Here is a 22102-nt window from a genome sequence, read left to right on the forward strand (position 1 = left end):
GTTTGCCCCACCGTACAGAAGATCAGACTGAAGCATATCCTCGGGTTACTCAATACAGTGGCCTTCAAACACCACACTAAGACATTCACTCTCTCTCTCTGTCCTCCTACGTACTCTGTTCCACTGTTATAAATATACTGTATAATATATTCCAACGGCTGTCTCTGACAGTTGATCTGCAGCATTCAGAATAGCATACAGTATCTTTGCAACTTTCAGTAACTATTTGTCCTCACCAATCTGAGGTAGACAAGTCATCAACGTGTCACTCATACAGTATGTTACACCTCTCTGAGGCATGGTCAGTACTGTCTCTCTGATCAACCTGGGCTGATAGCTGCTTCTCCACACACTTAGGTCAGTTTCTCTGTCAGGGAGGAAGAGGACCCAGGCAGTTGAATTTATACTCAAAATAATATTTAGGGTGTCACCATCTGAGGCTCGCTTCTTGGGTGTTTCATGTTAGTGATATGTGAACGCTCAGCTTTTTGAAGCTGGCAGGTATGATATGATATAAAAGTGTGTCATTGCACATGACATCTGATAAGAAAAAACTCTGCATCCTTGCAAGGAACATTAAGTGGAAAACAGGGTAGAGGAGGAAGAGGAGGGAGGAATAGAAGGATCTGAACGAGGGGTAGGAATGGGAGGAGGAGGGGGGAGAGAGAGAGGGAGGAGATTAGATTTAGCTGATTCTGCTGTTAATCACCAGTCAGATCAGTCAAAATCATTTGACAAACTTCCTTCTTTGAAGTCTCAAACAAAAGCCTACTCACAATTCAGCCAGAGATTAAATCGCATCACAAATAAACTGAAAACAATTGTCTTCTCTCAATAGGCTGCTGTCACGTTTATAAATTATTGGAGACAAGCACAGGAATACGTAATAGGGGGTTTTAATACTCCACGCAAAAATACAACACACCATGAAAGGCACAGGGACGAAGCTAAAAACAAACACGTATACAAAAACACAGGGATGTAACCCAAACACAATAAATACACAGGACGAGACCCGTAATAACAATACACAGGACGAGACCCGTAATAACAATACACAGGACGAGACCCGTAATAACAATACACAGGACGAGACCCGTAATACCAATACACAGGACGAGACCCGTAATAACAAGTGCACAACAATACACGGGACGAGACCCGTAATAACGAGTACAAAATACACGCAGCACGAAAGCCGTAACAACAAAGCACAGGTACTCACACGACCAACGGACATGGTAACAATAACTGACAAGACAATGGTGAACAGAGGGCACATATATACAATAACTAATCAGGGGAATTGGAATCAAGTGTGCGTAATGAGACAGTTCAGTGACGCCTAGAGGCCGGTGACGTAGACCTCCGGAACTGGTGCACGGAATGAGCAGCAGTACCGGGAATCCATGACAGCTGCAGCATTGCACATTTAATCACAGGTAAAACAATAAGCATAAAAGTATTTAATCAAGATGCACATCCCATGGGAAGAACCATTGAAACTGCTTTTGTTGGCCAAGCTCTGAGCAAAAGCACTGCGACATGAGCATGTCACGCTGTGCCATAGTGCTAATAAATGTTCAGCTGGTGTCTCACACTTGAAAGGAAAATGACTCTGTAAATATATCTTGTTATGTTCCAGCCCTCATTAGACATGCAACAGACAGCCTTAAGGCTGAATGACTTAAGACAAAACACGTTGATAGAAAATATAGTACAGTAAGAAGCACAAAACATTTTAAATGGCCCTGAGGAACTACTATACAAAGGGAAGAGATTAAAGTAAAACATGGCAGTCTCTATGGCTTTGAACTCTTTGAACCAGCTATCCCTTATAGAAAATACACATTTTCTGTGTAACACCTGTGAAGCCTATGGCAGCGGGCTAGCAATCTATAGCGCTAAGCTAGTGCTCCCTGTGGTATATCCTCCCTCACATGTTTGCTGTATTTATCGCTGTCTATACAGCAATTACAGAGCAGAGGAGGCTACAGTAGGGGAACAGACAGACTGACAGAGCATTTTCAGAGCTGGACAATTAAAATCACAGACAAGTGGAGACTATAGCCTTGGGGTACTGAGCATAGCCAGTCTGATTTGCTTTTTGAGTGCAACAGCATGCATGATTTTGAGGTGTTGAGGAAAGACCAGGAAAAATCAAATAGCCCCCTGGCTCGAGCTCTTCATTAAATGTGCAGTGGGTTGAATGGGCATGAGTCATGGAAGACTAGTCTGTATATTCAAACGCACATCACAGGCATGGTGGACTGAAGAAAACATCTAGAAATGAAGTAGGTCCCTCACACGAGGTTGCATTTACTAGCCTAGTTAATGGTATGTGTTGGAGCAATCATGTGTCCAGGTTAGGGAAGTGACAAAAACACATTTTCGTTTAAACTGCTAGTTTTTTACCGGTTTTCTGTTCAAACCTGAAAAATCATAAAATTCCACGTGAATTCACAATGCACCTGCACTGTTGCCAGCAACGGTTTGGGTCTCATGGTGCAAGTGTTTGTGTTCTCGGAAGTACCGCAACTAATCAGTCTCCTCTGTTCCTTTCAGATGGTTAAGCATTGCACTTGTAATACCATTACTGTACCTAAATTCCACCTCACAAGGTTTGCATTTCCTTCTCATTTAACTTCTCAAAGTATTACCATACAGGACTTTGCTGCTGTTGCTTTTCTTCTCTGCAATTTTTCCAACTGTTAACAACGTATTTTTGGAACAGAGGAGACTGATTGGTTGTGGTACTTCCGAGAACACAAACAATCGCATCTTTCATGGCGAGCTAGCGAGGGATAGAGAGAAAGGGTAAGGGCACACTATAGGCAGGTCGGCCACGAGGCAGACAGCGTCAAAATCATGCACTAGGCCTATGTATCGGCAATCAAAATCTGTATTTCGCATGGGATATGCTGTATCTCGCAATTTCTTGGCTTGCAATGTCTCGCAACTTCATTAAAACAGGCCCTATCATCAATGAATAGGCTAGGATATTTTACACACAACAGACTGAAGACTGAACACAAACTTTCTTCATTAGCTAAGAGAAAGAGCAGGCTAACCAGCACGAAGGAAAGAGAGGAGGGGGCAGGCAGAAAGAACCGTGGTGTGCATATACAGTATCTTGGTAATCTGTATCTCTTGTCTTGCATGCCTCACAAATTCACCAAAGTAGCCTATAGTTCACCTCTCTGGTTTTATTTAAATTACACAACTTTCCCCAGGCAGTCATAGCCTATTATCTAGTTAGGCTATAACACGGAAAATGATCTGTTTTGTGATAACTGCACTATGAATAAAATTTTGTGGGAGGGGGGAAACTAAAAATGTAGTTTTTTGTTTAGGGACTTTTCTTAACGTTAAGGATCCCAATTTCGTTTAAATATTTTACTCTATTTCCCTATTTCATTTCTTCATGAGTCCTGGAAGAGCAGGGTTTATTGGGATCTTTAGGGAGAATTAGTGGAGGAGGGCAGGAGTGGATGCATAGAGGAGAGGAGGAGAGTAGGAGTGGGAAGCGCAGGCAGGAGGTGCAGCACCACTACTCACATATTGAGAGTTGTCCAGTGGCGCCATGGCCACAGTCTTGAAGTTGTCCATGAGCACCGCATCAAACTCCTGCAGGCCGGCGCTGGCGTACACCACCCGGTCCTTGACGAAGATGCTGACGGCTCGGAGCATGAAGGAGACAAACAGGTGGATGTGGATGTAGTTCCTGGTACAGTGGAGACGCCTGAAAGAGAACACAGACCCAGGAAAAGTTAGCAATAGTCCTTAAAGTCTATTATAGCTGAGACAAAATGCAAATAAGAACGTCGAAAAGCAGCGGGTGGCTGCGGTGTGTTAGCGATCACTTGCTGGGTGTCGACGAACGGTCATGATCCAACATATAAAATCGCCTGGAAATGAACAGAAAATGACCGCGATATTCTTGTCAGAGGCCTGCTGGTTTTAACTGTTTGCCGTCACGGTGTGTCTCGTCTTGTAGGCCTTTCCTGCAGTCAATGACCAAAAATGCCTTCTTTGGCCTCATGGGTGCAATGTTATTAATATTTTTCAAAATGTAATCATTAATAAAGATTATTTTGAAAAAACAGATGAAAATCTGGTGTTTCTATGTCAAACAGTTTTGTTATATTTCAGTCTTCTGTGATGTATATAATGTGTCAAATTTGGATGCAAACTCAAAATTGAATACATTTCAACTCTATATCTGATATGGTACAGATGTCTTCATTTTTTTAAACCCATAACCGTGTGTGTGAGGTGTATACTTTTGTTTCAAAGTAGATTTGTTTAAGACTGATTTAGCCCACATACAAAGGTTAAGGCCAAGACTTAAAGCCATTTCATCTCAGCTATTAAATCTGAACAAGGCATAATAGTCTCCCACACAATTTAGCTGGATTATAGACAAAATCGGTTACTCTTTGCTCAGAGGAAAGATACACTTTCCAAGCCACCCACTCACATTGATTCTGGGGACCGTTGAGTCAGTCCCTGAGTGTTCTCTCTGCAGTCTCTATTTCACTCTCTTCAAAAGCTCCATTAACTGGAGAAAGAGTATTCTTTCATCCAGAACTACTCTTAATAAAGAGATGTCTCCCACATGAGCTGTCTGATAGCCTGTGTTTTTCTCTCTCTAGTGTACTCTGACGTAATAGACCAGTCCATATAAGCACTGGTCTTATTAACTGATCATACAAAACATTAAGAACACCTCTTTACATGACATAGACTGACCAGGTGAAAGCTATGATCCTTTATTGGTGTCACTTGTTATATCCACTTCAATTAGTGTAGATCAATGGGAGGATACAGGTTAAAGAATGATTTTTAAGCTGAGACATTATATTTTTAACCTTTATTTAACTAGGCAAGTCAATTAAGAACAAATTCTTATTTACATCAACAGCCTACCCCTGCCAAACCCTAACCTGGACAATGCTGGGCCACCCTATGGGACTCCCAATCACGGCCTGCTGTGATAAAGCCTGGAATTGAACCAGGGGTTGTAGTGACGCCTCTAGCACTGAGCGGCAGTGACTTAGACCACTGCTCCACTCGGGAGACATGGTGTCACGAGAATTTTTATCCCAATGTCCTAACTGAACTATTTTATAACTTTGACCAATTCCCAGATGTTTGTAAGACCCTGGTTAATGAAGAATTAGACAAAGCCCCCAGTCTGCAATAGATCAATCCTTTATTCAGAGAGTACTCTGACTTCAAAATGAGAACCCAGTCTTTTTATAACGCACACACACACACACACACACAACTCAATTCTTATCAATAGAAACTCCACCTTTCTTTTAGGTGGGATGTATTTTTCCCACAGTTCACATTCCTAGTTTATCTAGCCATTCCTCTCCTCCCTAGATTAGAGGGGCCTTTGAAGGGTCCTCTTTCCTGTTGTCAGTTGTCAGAGTTATAACTAGGTCATCTGTAGTTCAGTTGTCCTTTGTTGTCTCAACTATACATTTCTCACCTTGCTACATAGTAGCACAATGTTTTTTGTCTTAACTTGTTTTACACACACATTATTGGATTATAGTCTTATAATTCTAATACATTTCACACAGTTATACAGTTTCAGAGTGGAACACTTTAGCCATTATCTTATAACATACAAATTATTATATCACATGGAATGTGTATGTTTGCCATTCAGAACGTGAATAGGTAAGACCAAAAAATGTAAGTGCCTTTGAACGGGGTAGGCTGCTGGATTTTTCACACTCAACCTTTTCCCATAAAATGCAAATTAATTACTTAAAAATCATACAATGTGATTTTCTGGATTTTTGTTTTAGATTCCGTCTCTCACAGATGAAGTGTACCTATGATAAAAACTACAGACCTCTACATGCTTTGTAAGTAGGAAAACCTGCAAAATCGGCAGTGTATCAAATACTTGTTCTCCCCACTGTATATATATTAAAATTTACAAAAACATATGGGGGATTGGAAGTGATGCTGACGATTACATTGATGGAAGCTACAATCTATCTGCAATATATTCTTCCCCCCATAAAAAAAGGTAAAACAAAACAAAATGCAACTAGTTTGCACTTCAAACTGAAGCTGGAAAGACAGCAAACTTGTTGCATTTTGTTTCGTTTTACCTTTTTTTATGGGGGGGGGAATATACAGTATATTGCAGATAGATTGTACTTTCCATCAATGAAATTGTCAGCATCACATCCATTCCCCATATATCTTTTTGCAAATATAAATATATATATATATATATATATATATATATACAGTGGGGAGAACAAGTATTTGATACACTGCCGATTTTGCAGGTTTTCCTACTTACAAAGCATGTAGAGGTCTGTAAATTTTATCATAGTTACACTTCAACTGTGAGAGACGGAATCTAAAACAAAAATCCAGAGAATCACATTGTATGATTTTTAAGTAAATCATTTGCATTTTATTGCATGACATAAGTATTTGACACACCAGAAAAGCAGAACTTAATATTTGGTACAGAAAACTTTGTTTGCAATTACAGAGATCATACGTTTCCTGTAGTTCTTGACCAGGTTTGCACACACTGCAGCAGGGATTTTGGCCCACTCCTCCATACAGACCTTCTCCAGATCCTTCAGGTTTCGGGGCTGTCGCTGGGTAATACGGAATTTCAGCTCCCTCGAAAGATTTTCTATTGGGTTCAGGTCTGGAGACTGGCTAGGCCACTCCAGGACCTTGAGATGCTTCTTACGTAGCCACTCCTTAGTTGCCCTGGCTGTGTGTTTCGGGTCGTTGTCATGCTGGAAGACCCAGCCACGACCCATCTTCAATGCTCTTACTGAGGGAAGGAGAGCAGTATGACGGCCACCCGGGAGGATGCAAGGGGTTCCTCACTCAGTGTTCTCTGGTGTTCGAGCTACAGTCCTCGTTCCACACCGATCGGGCCATGATCACCTACATCATCTCGCCAGGCCCTGGCGTGGGCAGTGGTGGAGTGGGAACAGCAGCCACCATCCTGCAGCTCCATATTAGCCATCACTGCCGAGCTGCGACGAGTCTTCAGTCACCCAGTCGGCGGACGGGAAGCGGCAAGCCGACAGTTCAATCTCCGCCAAGGGGCCACACCAGTGGCTGACTTCGCCATTGAGTTCCGCACCCTCGCCACCGAGAGTGCGGGGAATACTGAGGCACTGGTCACCGCTTTCCACTAGGATCTGTCTAACTCCATCAAGGATGAACTGGCTGCTCGGGAACTGGGAGAGGACCTCGAGTCCCTGATAACACTAGCCATCAGGATTGACAACTGCATCTGAGAACGTATGAGACGGCACCTTTTTTACACCACCCCCGTATCCCGGTTTCCAGAGCACCCCAAGCCCCCCAAGCCCAGCATTGAGGAGCCCAGGCAGCTGGGATGCACACGTCTAAGCCCACAGGAACGTGACAGGCACATAGAGTTGATGGGAAACGCCGGGGCTCACCAGGACAAGGGGAGACCCTGACGAGCTGTGCAGTTACATCCCAGCAAACCGATCACCGTCTGATACTACCGGCAACCCTCCATTGGGACAACCGTCAGCACCACATTCAAGACTTCGTGGACTCGGGGGCCGTGGATAATTTCATGGACAACTACAAATACCTAGGTTTCTGGTTAGACTGTAAACTCTCCTTCCAGACTCACATTAAGCATCTCCAATCACAATTAAATCTAGAATCGGCTTCCTATTTTGCAAAAAAGCCACCTTCACTCATGCTGCCAAACAAACCCTCGTAAAACTGACTATCCTACCGATCCTTGACTTTGGCGATGTCATTTACAAAATAGCCTCCAACACTCTACTCAGCAAACTGGATGTAGTCTATCACAGTGCCATCCGTTATGTCACCAAAACTCCATATACAAAACACCACTGTGACCTGTATGCTCTCATTTCCTGGCCCTCACTACATATTCGTCGCCAAACCCACTGGCTCCAGGTCATCTTTAAGTCTTTGCTAGGTAAAGCCCCGCCTTATCTCAGCTCACTGGTCACCATAGCAACCCCCACCCGTAGCACGTGCTCCAGCAGGTATATTTCACTGGTCATCCCCAAAGCTAACACTTTCTTTGGTCGCCTTTCATTCCAGTTCTCTGCTGCCAATGACTGGAACCAATTGCAAAAATCCCTGAAGCTGGAGTCTCATATCTCCCTCTCTAACCTTAACTTTTTAGGGATAGGGGGCAGCATTTTCACTTTTGGATGAATTGCGTGCCCATAGTGAACTGCCTCCTACTCTGTCCCAGATGCTAATATATGCATAGTATTATTACTATTGGATAGAAAACATTATAACAGAACTCATATGGCAGGCAAACAGGAAGTGGAAATTCTGGGGCTGGTTGATGTTAAACTCATCGTCTATTCACATCCCAGTAAGATATGGATCTGTTCGCACTTCCTACGCCTTCCACTAGATGTCAACAGTCAGTAGAACGTGGAATGAAGCCTCTAGTGTGATGTGGGGCCGGATGGCAGCTATTTGAGTCAGTGGTCTGGCAGAATGCTAGTTCCTGGTTAAGCGCATTACTCATGATATCGCCATGCGTTCATTTACTCTGTAGACAAAAATGAATGCTCCGGTTGGAACGTTATTGGATATATATGATAACAACATCCTCAAGATTGATTCTCTACTTAATTTGACCAGTTTATTCGACCTGGAATATAACTTTTTATGAAGTTTTCATCCGAGTTCGCCTGGACCGGCGCCAACGTTTGGACATGTGAACTAAACGTGCTAGCAAAAGTAGCTAATTGGACACTAGTAATGGACATTATCAAACAAAACAACGATTTATTGTGTAACTAGGATTCCTGGCACTGCATTCTGATGAAAGATCATCAAAGGTAAGGGAATATTTATGATGTAATTTCGTATTTCTGTTGACTCCAACATGGCGGAGAAATGTTGTGTATTTCTGAGCGCCGTCTCAGATTATTGTATGGTGTGCTTTTTCCGTAAAGTTTTTAAAAAATCTGACACATCAGTTGCATTAAATTAAGAACAAGTGTATCTTTAATTATATATAAAACATGTATCTTTCATCAAAGTTTATGATGAGTATTTCTGTTATTTGACGTGGCTCTCTGTAATTACTCCGGATATTTTGGAGGCATTTCTAAACATGGCGCCAATGTAAACCGAGATTTGTGGATACAAATATGCACATTATCGAACAAAACATAAATGTATTGTGTAACATGATATCCTATGAGTGTCATCTGATGAAGTTTATCAAAGGTTAGTGATTCATTTTATATCTATTTCTGCTTTTGTGACTATCTTTGGCTGGGAAAAATGGCTGTGTGTTTTTTGGATTTGGTGGTGATCTAACATAAATATATGTTGTGTTTTTCGCTGTAAAACATTTTAAAAATCGGACACGATGTGTAGATTAACAAGATGTTTATCTTTCATTTGCTGTACTGGACTTGTTAAAATCTCTTGGAAATAGGGGGCACCCTTTTCACTTCTGGATAAAATCGTGCCTAATTTAAACGGCCTCGTACTCTGTCCTAGATCATATGATATTCATATTATTATTACTATTGGATAGAAAACACTCTGAAGTTTCTAAAACTGTTTGAATTATATCTGTGAGTAAAACAGAACTCATTTGGCAGGCAAACTTCCAAACAGGAAGTGAAAATTCTGAAATGGGTCTCTGTGAAAGGCATTGCCTATTCAATTGCCTTGTATTTATGGATCTGTATGCACTTCATACGCCTTCCACTAGATGTCAACAGGCAGTAGAACGTGGAATGAAGTCTCTAGCCTTTTCTGGGACCGGATGGGACTCGTTGGAGTGAGAGGTCAGCCATATTGGTAGTACTTGGCTACGCACTTCGGTTTGTCATATCGTTGTCTGCAGTGCGGTAGGTAGACACGAAGAAATGCTCCGTCTGGGACGTTATCGGATATATTTGTGAAAAACATCCTAAAGATGGATTATCAACTGAGTTTGACCAGTTTATTCGACTATTATTATGACTTTGTGAATTTTTCGTTCATGGGTAAAACCTTCATGGACACGTGAGCTCCACCATGCTAGCCAAAGTTGCTAATTCGACAGAAGAAATGGACATTCTAAAACAAAACAACGATTTATTGTGGAACTAGGATTCCTGGCACTGCATTCTGATGAAAGTTCATCAAAGGTAAGGGAATATTTATGATGTTATTTCGTATTTTTGTGGATTCTTTGGACTCCAACATGGCGGAGAATGGCTGAGCGCTGTCTCAGATTATTGCATGCTGTGCTTTGTACTAAAGTTATTTTTTTAAATCTAACACAGCGGTTGCATTAAGAACCAGTGTATCTTTAATTATATATGCAACATGTATTTTTCAGCAAAGTTTATGATGAGTTTTTCTGTTAGATTACGTGGCTGTCTAAAATTTCTCCGTACATTTTGGTGCCATTTGTGACCATGGCTGCAATGTAGAACCACGATTTATAGCTATAGATATGCACATTTTCGAACAAAACATAAATGTATTGTATAACATGATGTCATAAGACTGTCATCTGATGAAGTTGTTCAAAGGTTAGTGATTAATTTTATCTCTATTTGTGGGTTTTGTGAAAGCTATCTTTACGGTGAAAAAATGGCGTTGTGTTTTGGGCTACTGTGGTGAGCTAACATAAATATATGTTGTGTTTTCGCTGTAAAACATTTAAAAAATCGGACATGTTGGCTGGATTCACAAGATGTTTATCTTTAATTATGTGTACAACATGTATTTTTCATAAAAGTTTTATGATGAGTATTTCTGTATTTCACGTTGCTCTCTGTAATTATTCTGGCTGTTTTGGTGCCATTTGTGACCATGGCTGCAATGTAAAACCCCGATTTGTAGCTATAAATATGCACATTTTCGAACAAAACATAAATGTATTGTATAACATGATGTCATAAGACTGTCATCTGATGAAGTTGTTCAAAGCTTAGTGATTAACTTTATCTCTATTTGTGGGTTTTGTGAAAGCTATCTTTGCGGTGAAAAAATGGCGTTGTGTGTTGGGCTATTGTGGTGAGCTAACATAAATATATGTTGTGTTTTCGCTGTAAAACATTTTAAAAATCGTGCATGTTGGCTGGATTCACAAGATGTTTATCTTTCATTTGCTGTATTGGACTTGTGATTTCATGAAATTATATTATATGATATCCCTGTGGCGCTAGGCTAGGCTATGCTAGTCAGCGTTTCTGATGAGGATGATCCCGGATCCGGGATGGGGGGTAGGTAGAGGTTTTAATGTGTGAAAGTTAAATATTTTAAAAATATATTTTTGAATTTCCCGCGCTGCCTTTTCAGCTGAATGTTGGGGGGGGTTCCGCTAGCGGAACGTGTGTCCTAGAAAGGTTAAGCATCAGCTATCAGAGCAGCTTACCGATCACTGTACCTGTACACAGCCAATCTATAAATAGCACACCCAACTACCTCATCCCCATATTGTTATTTATCCTCTTGCTCTTTTGCACCCCAGTATCTCTACTTGCACATCCTCATCCGCAAATCTATCACTTCAGTGTTAATGCTAAATTGTAATTATTTCGCCTCTATGGCCTATTTATTGCCTTACCTCCCTACTCTTCTACATTTGCACAGACTGTACATAGATTTTTCTATTGCGTTATTGACTGTACGTTTGTTTATGTGTAACTCTGGGTTGTTGTTTTTGTCGCACTGCTTTGCTTTATCTTGGCAAGGTCGCAGTTGTATATGAGAACTTTTTCTCAACTGACCTACCTGGATAAATAAAGGTGAAATAACTAAATATTTTTTTAAAGAAATTACCAAGACTTCGCCAGAGAATAACAAATCCCCTGCATGGAATGTCCCATCCCTCTGCAGATTCAAGCCCTCGATGGACGCCTTTTTTAAGCTTTTTGTTAAATAAAGCTGAAAAATGTGAGTTCCATGCTATCTCTGTGTCTTTCCTGGGTTACATTATTGCACAGGGACGGTTACGTGTGGATCCCACCAAGGTCAGGGCAGTCACAGTGGCCTGCGCTGGAGTTAACTTCCCTAGGGTATGTGGGACGCTACCTCGTCAACAACCAGTGAAACTGCAGGGCGCCAAATTCAAAACAACAGAAATCCCATAATTAAAATTCCTCATAAATACAAGTATTTTACACCATTTTAAAGATACACTTGTTGAAAGTCCAGCCACAGTGTCCGATTTCAAAAAGGCTTTACGACGAAAGCACACCAAACGATTATGTTAGGTCAGAGCCAAGTCACAGAAAAACACAGCCATTTTTTCCAGCCAAAGAGAGGAGTCACAAAAAGCAGAAATAGAGATAAAATTAATCACTAACCTTTGATGATCTTCATCAGATGACACTCATAGGACTTCATGTTACACAATACATGTATGTTTTGTTCGGTAAAGTTCATATTTATATCCAAAAATCTGAGTTTACATTGACGCGTTACGTTCAGTAGTTCCAAAACATCCGGTGATTTTGCAGAGAGCCACATCAATTTACAGAAATACTCATAATAAACATTGCTAAAAGATACAACTGTTATGCATGGAATTTCAGATCCACTTCTCCTTAATGCAACCACTGTGTCAGATTTCAAAAAAACTTTACGGAAAAAGCACACCATGCAATAATCTGAGTACAGGGCTCAGACACAAAACCAAGCCATACAGATATCCGCCATGTTGTGTAGTCAACACAAGTCAGAAATAGCATTATAAATATTCACTTACCTTTGATGATCTTCATCAGAATGCACTCCCAGGAATCCCAGTTCCACAATAAATGTTTGATTTGTTCGATAAAGTCCATCATTTATGTCCAAATACCTCCTTTTGTTCGCAAGTTTAGCCCAGTAATCAAAAATCATGATGCGCGATCACTAGGTGCAGACGAAAAGTCAAAAAAGGTCCATTACAGTCAGTAGAAACATGTCAAACGATGTATAGAATCAATCTTTAGGATGTTTTTAACATAAATCTTCAATAATGTTCCAACCGGAGAATTCCTTTGTCTTTAGAATTGCAATGGAGTGATAGCTACCTCCCACGTGAATGCGCGTGGTCAGCTCATGGCACTCTGGGAGAGACCTTACTCAATCCCCTCTCATTCGCCTCCACTTCACAGTAGAAGCCTCAAACAAGGTTCTAAAGACTGTTGACATCTAGTGAAAACCTTAGGAAGTGCAACATGACCCCATAGACACTGTATATTCGATAGGCAATGACTTGAAAAACTACAAACCTCAGATTTCCCACTTCCTGGTTGGATTTTTTCTCAGGTTTTTGCCTGCCATATTATACTCACAGACATCATTCAAACAGTTTTAGAAACTTCAGAGTGTTTTCTATCCAAATCTACTAATTATATGCATATTTATGGCTGAGTAGCAGGCAGTTTAATTTGGGCACGCTTTTCATCCAAAATTCCTAATGCTGCCCTTGCCTAGTTAAATAAAGGTTAAATTAAAAATTTAAAAACCTGAAGCAACTACAGTGTTTCCTGGGGTTTGAATTTTTTTACAGATGATTCATCCACAATTACAGCCATCTGGCAGCACTTCTCACCACTCTCACCTCCACTCCGTTCCACTGGACCCCTGAAGCAGAGGCAGTGTTCCTGGAACTCAAGTGCCGCTTCACTTCCGCTCCAGTCGTCACTCAGCCAGACCCAGAACTCCAGTTCATCGTGGAGGTGGATGTCGCCGTCAACGGGGTAGATGCTGTTCTGTCCCAACGTTCCCCCTCTGATCAGAAGCTCCATTCTTTTCCCGTAAGCTCTCACCGTCCGAGATCAATTTTGACATCGGTAACCGGGAACTCCAGGCAGTTAAGCTAGCTCTTGAGGAATGGCGTCACTGGAGGGTTCTATTCTCCCCATCATCGTGTGGACGGACCACAAAAACCTGTTCTACATCCAGACCGCCAAGCGTCTGAATTCCCAGCAAGCCAAGTGGGCATTGTTCTTCGGGAGATTCAACTTCATACTCACTTATCGCCCCGGTTCAAAGAATACCAAGCCTGACGCCCTTTTCCGCCAGTTCAACACCTACAACACTGGTTCCGCGATCGAGTCCCGCATTCGCCAGGCTCAGCAGAACCAGCCTGACCCCGGTAACGGTCCTAGAAATGCTCTGTTTGTTCCAGATTCAGTTCGCTCCGATGTTCTTCAGTGGGCCCATTCTACTCACCTGTCACCCGGGTATGAACCGGACCCTCGCCTTCCTGCATCAGCGCTTTTGGTGGTCCAACATGGAGAGAGATGTCCGGGAGTTTGTCTCAGCCTGCTCGGTCTGTGCCCGGAATAAGACCTCCATTAACCTTTTCTCAATATAGGGGGTGCTGTTTCCACTTTGGAAAATATCGTCTCCAAATTAAACTATTAAATTAAACATACTCAATTCTTGCTCGTACAATATGCATATTATTATTACTATTGGATAGAAAACAATCTCTAGTTTCTAAAACCGTTTGAATTATGTCTGTGTGTGAACCAGAACTCTTTCTGCAGCGAAATCCATGACAGGAACTGCGAAGGTCTGAAAACGAGGCTCTGTTCTCAGATCAGTTTAAAGCTCTGTATGTATCCTATGGGTCGACATGAACTGCACCCGCCTTCCCCTGGATGTCAGTAACCAATGAGAATTGGAATGGAGTTTCTACGTAGATCTCAGACTTTATAAAAGGCCAAGGAACGAAGGGAGCTTTTCGTCGTTCGTCATTGCGCAAAGCAAGACCTCAGGATGGCATTTTGAAACGCTCAGTTATCGACCTTAGATATATCCGTCTGTAATTTAATTCGATATAGGTGTTAGAAACATCATAACGAAGTTATTTTAAACCGAGTTATATCAGTTTATGCGAGTATATTGCTATTTTCGGAATTTCCTTAGAATTGCGTTTTGAACATTTGGGCATGTTGTGGCCACATAGCTATTGTTAGCTGCTAATTCCGAAGTTGAAGACAACGTTTTACAACCAAGCAACGATTCTTTTGGACAAAGGACCACTTGCCCAAGATTCTGATGGAAGCTCGTCCAAAAGTAAGAGCTATTTATGATGTTATTCCGTATTTATGTGGAAAAATGTAAACGCATTTGTCCGCCATTATTGCGGCACTAGTCTGGCTGTAACGCACACTGTATGTCTAGTAATGTTAATTTAAAAAATCTAACTCAGCGGTTGCATTAATAACTAATGCATCTTTCATTTGCTGTCCAACCTGTATTTTTTAGTCAAGTTTACGATTATTTATTGATTAGATTAGGTGCCTTTCCAAGATGGCGCCGACCAGAATGCATGACCTGTTGCCACTGATCACATTGTATAACCACGATTTGTGCTGCTAAATATGCACATTTTCGAACAAAACCTATATGCATTGTGTAATATGATGTTACAGGACTGTCATCTGATGAAGTATATCAAGGTTAGTCCAATTATATATCTTTTGCTGGATTGTTACGATCGCTAACCTTTGCTGCTGGTAAATGCGGTTGTGTTTCTGGCTATTGTGGTACGCTAATATAATGCTATATTGTGTTTTCGCTGTAAAACACTTAAAAAATCTGACATATTGGCTGGATTCACAAGATGTTGGGCTTTCATTTGCTGTACGCTGTGTATTTTTCAGAAATGTTTTAAGATGAGTAATTAGGTATTTGACGTTGGTCTCTGTAATTATTCTGGCAGCTTCGGCACTATTTCAGATTGCAGCTGCAATGTAGAACTGTGATTTATACCTGAAATATGCACATTTTTCTAAAAAAACATATGCTATACAATAAATATGTTATCAGACTGTCATCTTATGAAGTTGTTTCTTGGTTAGTGGCTATATATATCTTTATTTGGTCGAAATTGTGATAGCTACCCATGCAGGAAAAAAATGGTGGGAAAAAAAAGTTGTGTCTTTTGCTATCGTGGTTAGCTATTAGATTTACATATTGTGTCTTCCCTGTAAAACATTTTAAAAATCAGAAATGATGGCTGGATTCACAAGATGTGTATCTTTCATCTAAGGTCTTGGACTTGTGATTTAATGATATTTAGATGCTAGTATTTACTTGTGACGCTATGCTAAGCTATGCTAGTCAGCTTTTTTACTGTGGGGGGTGCTCCCGGATCCGGGATGCGTAGCAAGTAGAAGTTAAACCCACGTCCGGCCTGCTTCACGCTCTTCCCATACCCAGTCGCCCCTGGTCACACTCAGCTCTGGACTTCATCACTGGCCTTCCCCAATCCAATGGTAAGTCAGACATCCTCACCATAATTGACAGATTTTCCACAGCGGATCTTTCATTCCGTCCTCCAGGGAGACTGCGGACCTGCTGGTGTCCCATGTGTTTTATCTGCATGGCATTCCTACTGACATTGTATCCGACAGGGGACTCCAGTTCACATTCCAGGTATGGAGATCCTTCTGTTCAGCACTGGGTATCACCCCCAGACCAATGGCCAAACCGAACGGGCCAACCAGGATATGGAGACTGCCTACGCTGCGCAACTTCGGCTAACCCTTCCTCCTGGAGTGCTCAGATACCCTGGGTGGAATATGCCCACAACACCCTCACCAACACCTTGTCAGGTATGTCACCCTTCGAGTGTGCTCTGGGTTATCAACCCCCTTATTCCCTGTCCAAGAGTTTGAGTTGCTTACAGCTTTGCGTCTTTTTGGGTATGACGCAGCAAGCTTGGAAAACCTGTATTTGGGGAGTTTCTCCAATTCTTCTCTGCCGATTCTGTCAGGGCGGATGGAAAGCGTTGCTGCAAAGCTATTTTCAGGTCTCTCCAGAGATGTTACATTGTGTTCAAGTCCGAGCTCTGGCTGGGCCACTCAAGGACATTCAGAGACTTGTCCCGAAGCCACTCATGCGCTGTCTTGGCTGTGTGCTTCGGGTCGTTGTCCTGTTGGAAAGTGAACCTTTGTCCCATGGTGAGGTCCTGAGTGCTCTGGAGCAGGTTTTCATCAAGGATCTCTCTGTACTTTGCTCTGTTCATCTTTCCCTCGACCCTGACTTGTCTCCTAGTCCCTGCCGCTGAAAAACATGCTGCCACCACCATGCTTCACCATAGGGATTGTGCCAGGTTTCCTCCAGATGTGACGCTTGGCATTCAGGCCAAAGAGTTCAGTCTTGGTTTCATCAGTCCAAAGAATCTTTGTTTCTCATGGTCTGAGATTCTTTAGGTGCCTTTTGGCAAACTCCAAGCGGGCTGTCATGTGCCTTTTACTGAGGAGTGGCCAGAGCTTCCGTCTGGCCACTTTACCATAAAGGCCTGATTGGTGGAGTGCTGCAGAAATGGTTGTCCTTCTGGAAGGTTCTCCCATCTCCACAGAGGAACACTAGAGCTCTGTCAGAGTGACCATCGGGTTCTTGTTCACATCCCTGACCAAGGCCCTTCTCCCCCGATTGCTCAGTTTGGCCGGGCAGCCAGCTCTAGGAAGAGTCTTGATGGTTCCAAACTTCTTCCATTTGAGAATGATGGTGGCTACTGTGTTTTAGGGGCCCTTCAATGCTGCAGAAATGTTTTGGTACCCTTCCCCAGATCTGTGCCTCGATACAATCCAGTCCCGGAACAAGACATGTTTTTTGCTCTGACATGAACTGTCAACTGTGGGACCTTATATAGACAGGTGTGTGTGTCTAATCAATTTAATTTACCACAGGTGGACACCTATCAAGTTGTAGAAACATCTCAAGGATAATCAATGGAAACAGGATGCACCTGAGCTCAATTTCGAGTCTCATAGCAAGGGCCTGAATACTTCTGTAAATAAGATATTTCTGTTTTTTATTTTTAATACATTTGGAAACATTTCTAAAAACCTGTTTTCTCTTTGTCATTATGGGGTACTGTGTATAGATTGATAAGGGAAAAAATTATTTAATACATTTTAAAATAAGGCTGTAACGTAACAGAATGTGGAAAAATCAAGGGGTACGAATGCACTAGCGAGAATACAGTAGACGGCACGCATCAAACGTGTGATTTATGACCCTATGTCATGGGTCACGTGTGTATGCCCATATATGGGCATCCTGTCAGGACATCCTGGCGGGAAGTTATCACGTGCTCTAGGGAGTGCCCATATATAGGCATCCTGTCGTTCCTGTTCTCACGCTTTAGAGGGAGTGTTAATTTATGCATATATTTAATCTGTTCCTTTGAAGCTGTCATGATGATTGATGTGTAGGGACCTCGTTGAACTGGGGGATGTGTTTGAACATTTCAAAGAGTATGGCCCCCACCCTGTTTTAGTGACCTTAGGGCTGTTGTCTATGAAACAGGAATGTCCGGGGGTATTGGGGGGGCAGACGCATTATAATAAGTCGCAGAACACCACAAGCACCCCAGAACACTAAACAAGAAATAAAAAATAAACCCAGAACATTAAACTGAAAATTAAACATGTCTCCTAGGCCAATTCTGGGTTTACTTTGTGCCTTGTGTCAAGAACCCAATGACAAAAGCATTGTGGACATTTTGTGTGAGGCCCCTGAATGTTTTAACATGTCTCACTCCCCCGTTCCGCTAGCGGAACTCCTCCCACATTCCACTGAAAAGGCAGAGCGCGAAATTCAAAAAAATGTTTTTTAGAAATATTTAACTTTCACACATTAACAAGTCCAATACAGCATATGAAAGGTACACATCTTGTGAATCAAGCCAACATGTCCGATTTTTTAAATGTTTTACAGGGAAGACAAAATATGTAAATCTATTAGCTAACCACGTTAGCAAAAGACACCACTTTCTAACACCATCAGTTTTTTACTCCATCACCAGCTATCACTAATTCGACCAAATAAAGATATATATAGCCACTAACCAAGAAACAACTTCATAAGATGACAGTCTGATAACATATTTATTGTATAGCATATGTTTTTTTTTGAAAAATGTGCATATTTATGGTATAAATCATAAATTACATTTCAGCTACAATCATAAATTGCACCGAAAGCAGCCATAACATTTACAGACACCAACGTCAAATACCTAATTACTCCTCATAAAACATTTCTGAGAAATACATACTGTGCAGCAATTGAAAAACAGGATTCTTGTGATTCCAGACAATATTTCCGATTTATTAAATGTTTTACAGCGAAAACAAAATGTAGCGCTATATTAGCATAGCCACGCCAGCAAGACACACTTGGGCGCGCACGACCAGTTGACATGCACGACAGATATATGAAATAACATTATAAATTGGGTCTTACTTTTGCTGATCTTTCATCAGAATGTTGATCAATGTGTCCTTTGTCCAGATGAGTCGTTGTTTGGATTCATAATGGCAACTTTCCACCTTAATTTAGCATGGGTACTGGTCCACTGGCACGGATCTGTCCAACATAAATAAATTCAGAGAACGGAACACGGAAAAACTCCCGAAAAAATTCAAATAATCTGATTAAACTATATTGAAAAAACATACATTACGATGATATGGTCGCATTTATCAAATCAAATCCGAGCCGGAGATAGTTGACATCCGAAACGGCAGCAAAACAAAACACAATCTCTCTTCAAAGTCGCGCACTTCAGACTTCCGGAAATGGACGGTCACGTCAAAGAAATAGGTCTTATTTCACGTCAGAACAAGATAAACACAAAATTTCTCCTCTGACGTCCTCTTGACACCCAGAGGAAGACGTATGAGGTGTGTTTCGGGTCATAGGTGGCATGACCATGTATAGGCAGAGCGTTGAAGCGAGCATAGACATCTTGCATTCTACTTCCTGGTCAGGGAAAGTGCTGCCAAATGACCTCTGTTCCACTCAGAGAAAAAATTCAAACGTTTTTAGAAACTAGAGGTTGTTTTCTATCCAATGGTACTAAAAATATGCATATTGTACTAGCAAGAATTGAGTACGAGGCCGTTTAAAAATCATACGATTTTCAACAAAAGTGAAAATAGTACCCCTGGTCCCAAACAGGTTTTAAAGGAGTTTTGGATATGAGTGATGGATATATGGCTTACATATTCCAACCGGAGGATTCAACTGTGAAGATTTTCACAGACAGCGGCCCAGCCCCCTTTATCAAGCAAAACCCGGATGTTTTTCTCCTGCGCTGCGTATGAGAGAATGTCTTAAGATACGGCTAGCGCTATATCAGATCGAACACGCCCTGAGTGGTACATCCCTGCCCGGCTACGCATTGGAAGAGGAGGTGTGCGACTCCAAAGTGACAATTTTAGCATGTGAACAATATGATAGTTCAAATGCTACAAAATCAGTTAGTTCATATGTATTTTCCAAAGCCTGCAAGGATGTGAACTATTTTATGCCCATCATTAACTTTACAGTGGGGAGATTATCGTATATACCTGGCCATGATGAAAAAGCTGGACAATCTTTTCCAAAATTTGGCAGCTGGGCGCTTCTATCCTTAAGACATACCCAGGGTCTACATGCAAGACGTTTGATCTATCCATGGAATTAAAACTTACGGAACGTGGAATGTGCGGGATATCTAGCGAGCAAGAGAGCCTGTCTTGACGACGGTGAATTGGAAACGGATGGATGTCAGGGCTAACCCTATAGCCAGCCCCTTTATCTGTAAGAAAGGAATAGTAAAATTGTCTGTACTAATTATAGCATGTTTTAAAAGGTCTGTACTAAATATTTTGAATTAAATAAAGGGTTTTAAAATTGTATCTCACCTTTAACACCTGGAATATCATGCTCCCTCTCTCCCTGTGTGTCTCAGAAAAAAAGGTTTTCAGGAAAGACGGGTGTGTGTGCGTGTGCGTGCGTGAGCGTGCGGGCGTGTATGTGTTTGTGTTTCAAAAACAATGGGTTTTTCGAGGGTGTGTGTCTGCATGGGGTGTTTGAAACCAGGTAGGCACTTTCGTGTCATTAACACATAAGCCTCTCAAATCCGAATTTATTTCCCCTCCAGAGGATTTGGGGGCTCAAAAGTCAAACCCCACAGCCACAATATAATCGGTCTAGACAGCCCCTAAGGTCTAAAAACAATGTTATTTCTAATCAACACCGGTACTAACGGTTCATTATGCATACTGGGTGTCACCAAACACAGCAGGTGTTATATCCCCCGAGGATGTAGGAAGCAAAAGGCAATACAGCCAACCCTGCATATAAAAGGTCTAGACAGCCCCCTAAAAACAATGTTTATTTCTAAACAATACCGTTACTATCGGTTCATTTTTGCATAGAGGATGTCGTATAAAAAACACTAAACTTACCCATCGCTCTGTAAATTCATTCCATACTTTGTCTCAGTCAGGACACAGCGGCCCAGCTGAAAACTCTTTTCCTGCTTTTCTGCAAGCCTATACACATGGAGAATTTTGAAGGTGAGGTAGTGAAAATAATATTTTCGCTTTTGGGTGCGTTAGGTATTTCCTGGGAATTGTTTGATCTTACGAAATTAATGCACTGTTGGGAACTATCTCTCTCTCTCTCTCTAATATTAAACCGGTGTTATATATGTTTTTACAGATATTCTAAAACGGGTGGACATCAATTTTTCAGGTATGTATTTATGACAATTGCACTTATTTTTATAAGTTAAAATGTATATATTTCGTATAAATATTTGTTAATATTATCTAACGTCTATAGGATACCCAGCTGTTACCGGAAATAAATTATTTGGATCATTCAAAACGTCTATAGGATACCCAGTTGCTACCTGGAATAATTGATTTGGATCATCACCATAAAATGAGGAAATCGCCATCACCCGATCTCGCTGCTTTCTCTTCCTTAACTCCGTCTAATCCAGAAGTTCTGTGAAGTCCATTAATCCACGTAAGTCCACCAAATCTGTTACATTTCAGCTGAACTATCTGTTGCGATCGGGAGAGTGGGCCATCAGTTATTGTTTATAGTTATTACCGCGGAGCGTGGCTTGGAGCGCACGCTTCAAATCTATTGTGTAATGTGAATGGTCATGATTAGGATAAGTAGTTACGAGCATAAATGACTCAAGGATGATTCCTGTTGACTTCTTAATAAACTGGATTGTTGAATTCCCTAATTATGGTAAAAATGAATGATTGTTATGATATGATCTTTGTGATTATGAATTTGA

At 41.4% G+C, this 22102-nt stretch overlaps 1 protein-coding gene across 2 annotated transcripts in view; it reads right to left on the reverse strand.

Moving 5' to 3' along the window:
- LOC139546748 (parathyroid hormone 2 receptor-like) overlaps nt 1-22102 on the reverse strand; it is a 118249-nt gene that overhangs the window by 72414 nt on the left and 23733 nt on the right. For both annotated transcript variants that reach the window (XM_071355492.1, XM_071355493.1), the window contains exon 6: nt 3559-3742. In XM_071355492.1, the coding sequence (XP_071211593.1) occupies nt 3559-3742 (184 nt within the window). The remainder of the gene's footprint in view (nt 1-3558; nt 3743-22102) is intronic.

Source organism: Salvelinus alpinus, chromosome 20, assembly GCF_045679555.1.
Source record: "Salvelinus alpinus chromosome 20, SLU_Salpinus.1, whole genome shotgun sequence".
In the NCBI taxonomy this organism is placed as follows: Eukaryota; Metazoa; Chordata; class Actinopteri; order Salmoniformes; family Salmonidae; genus Salvelinus; species Salvelinus alpinus.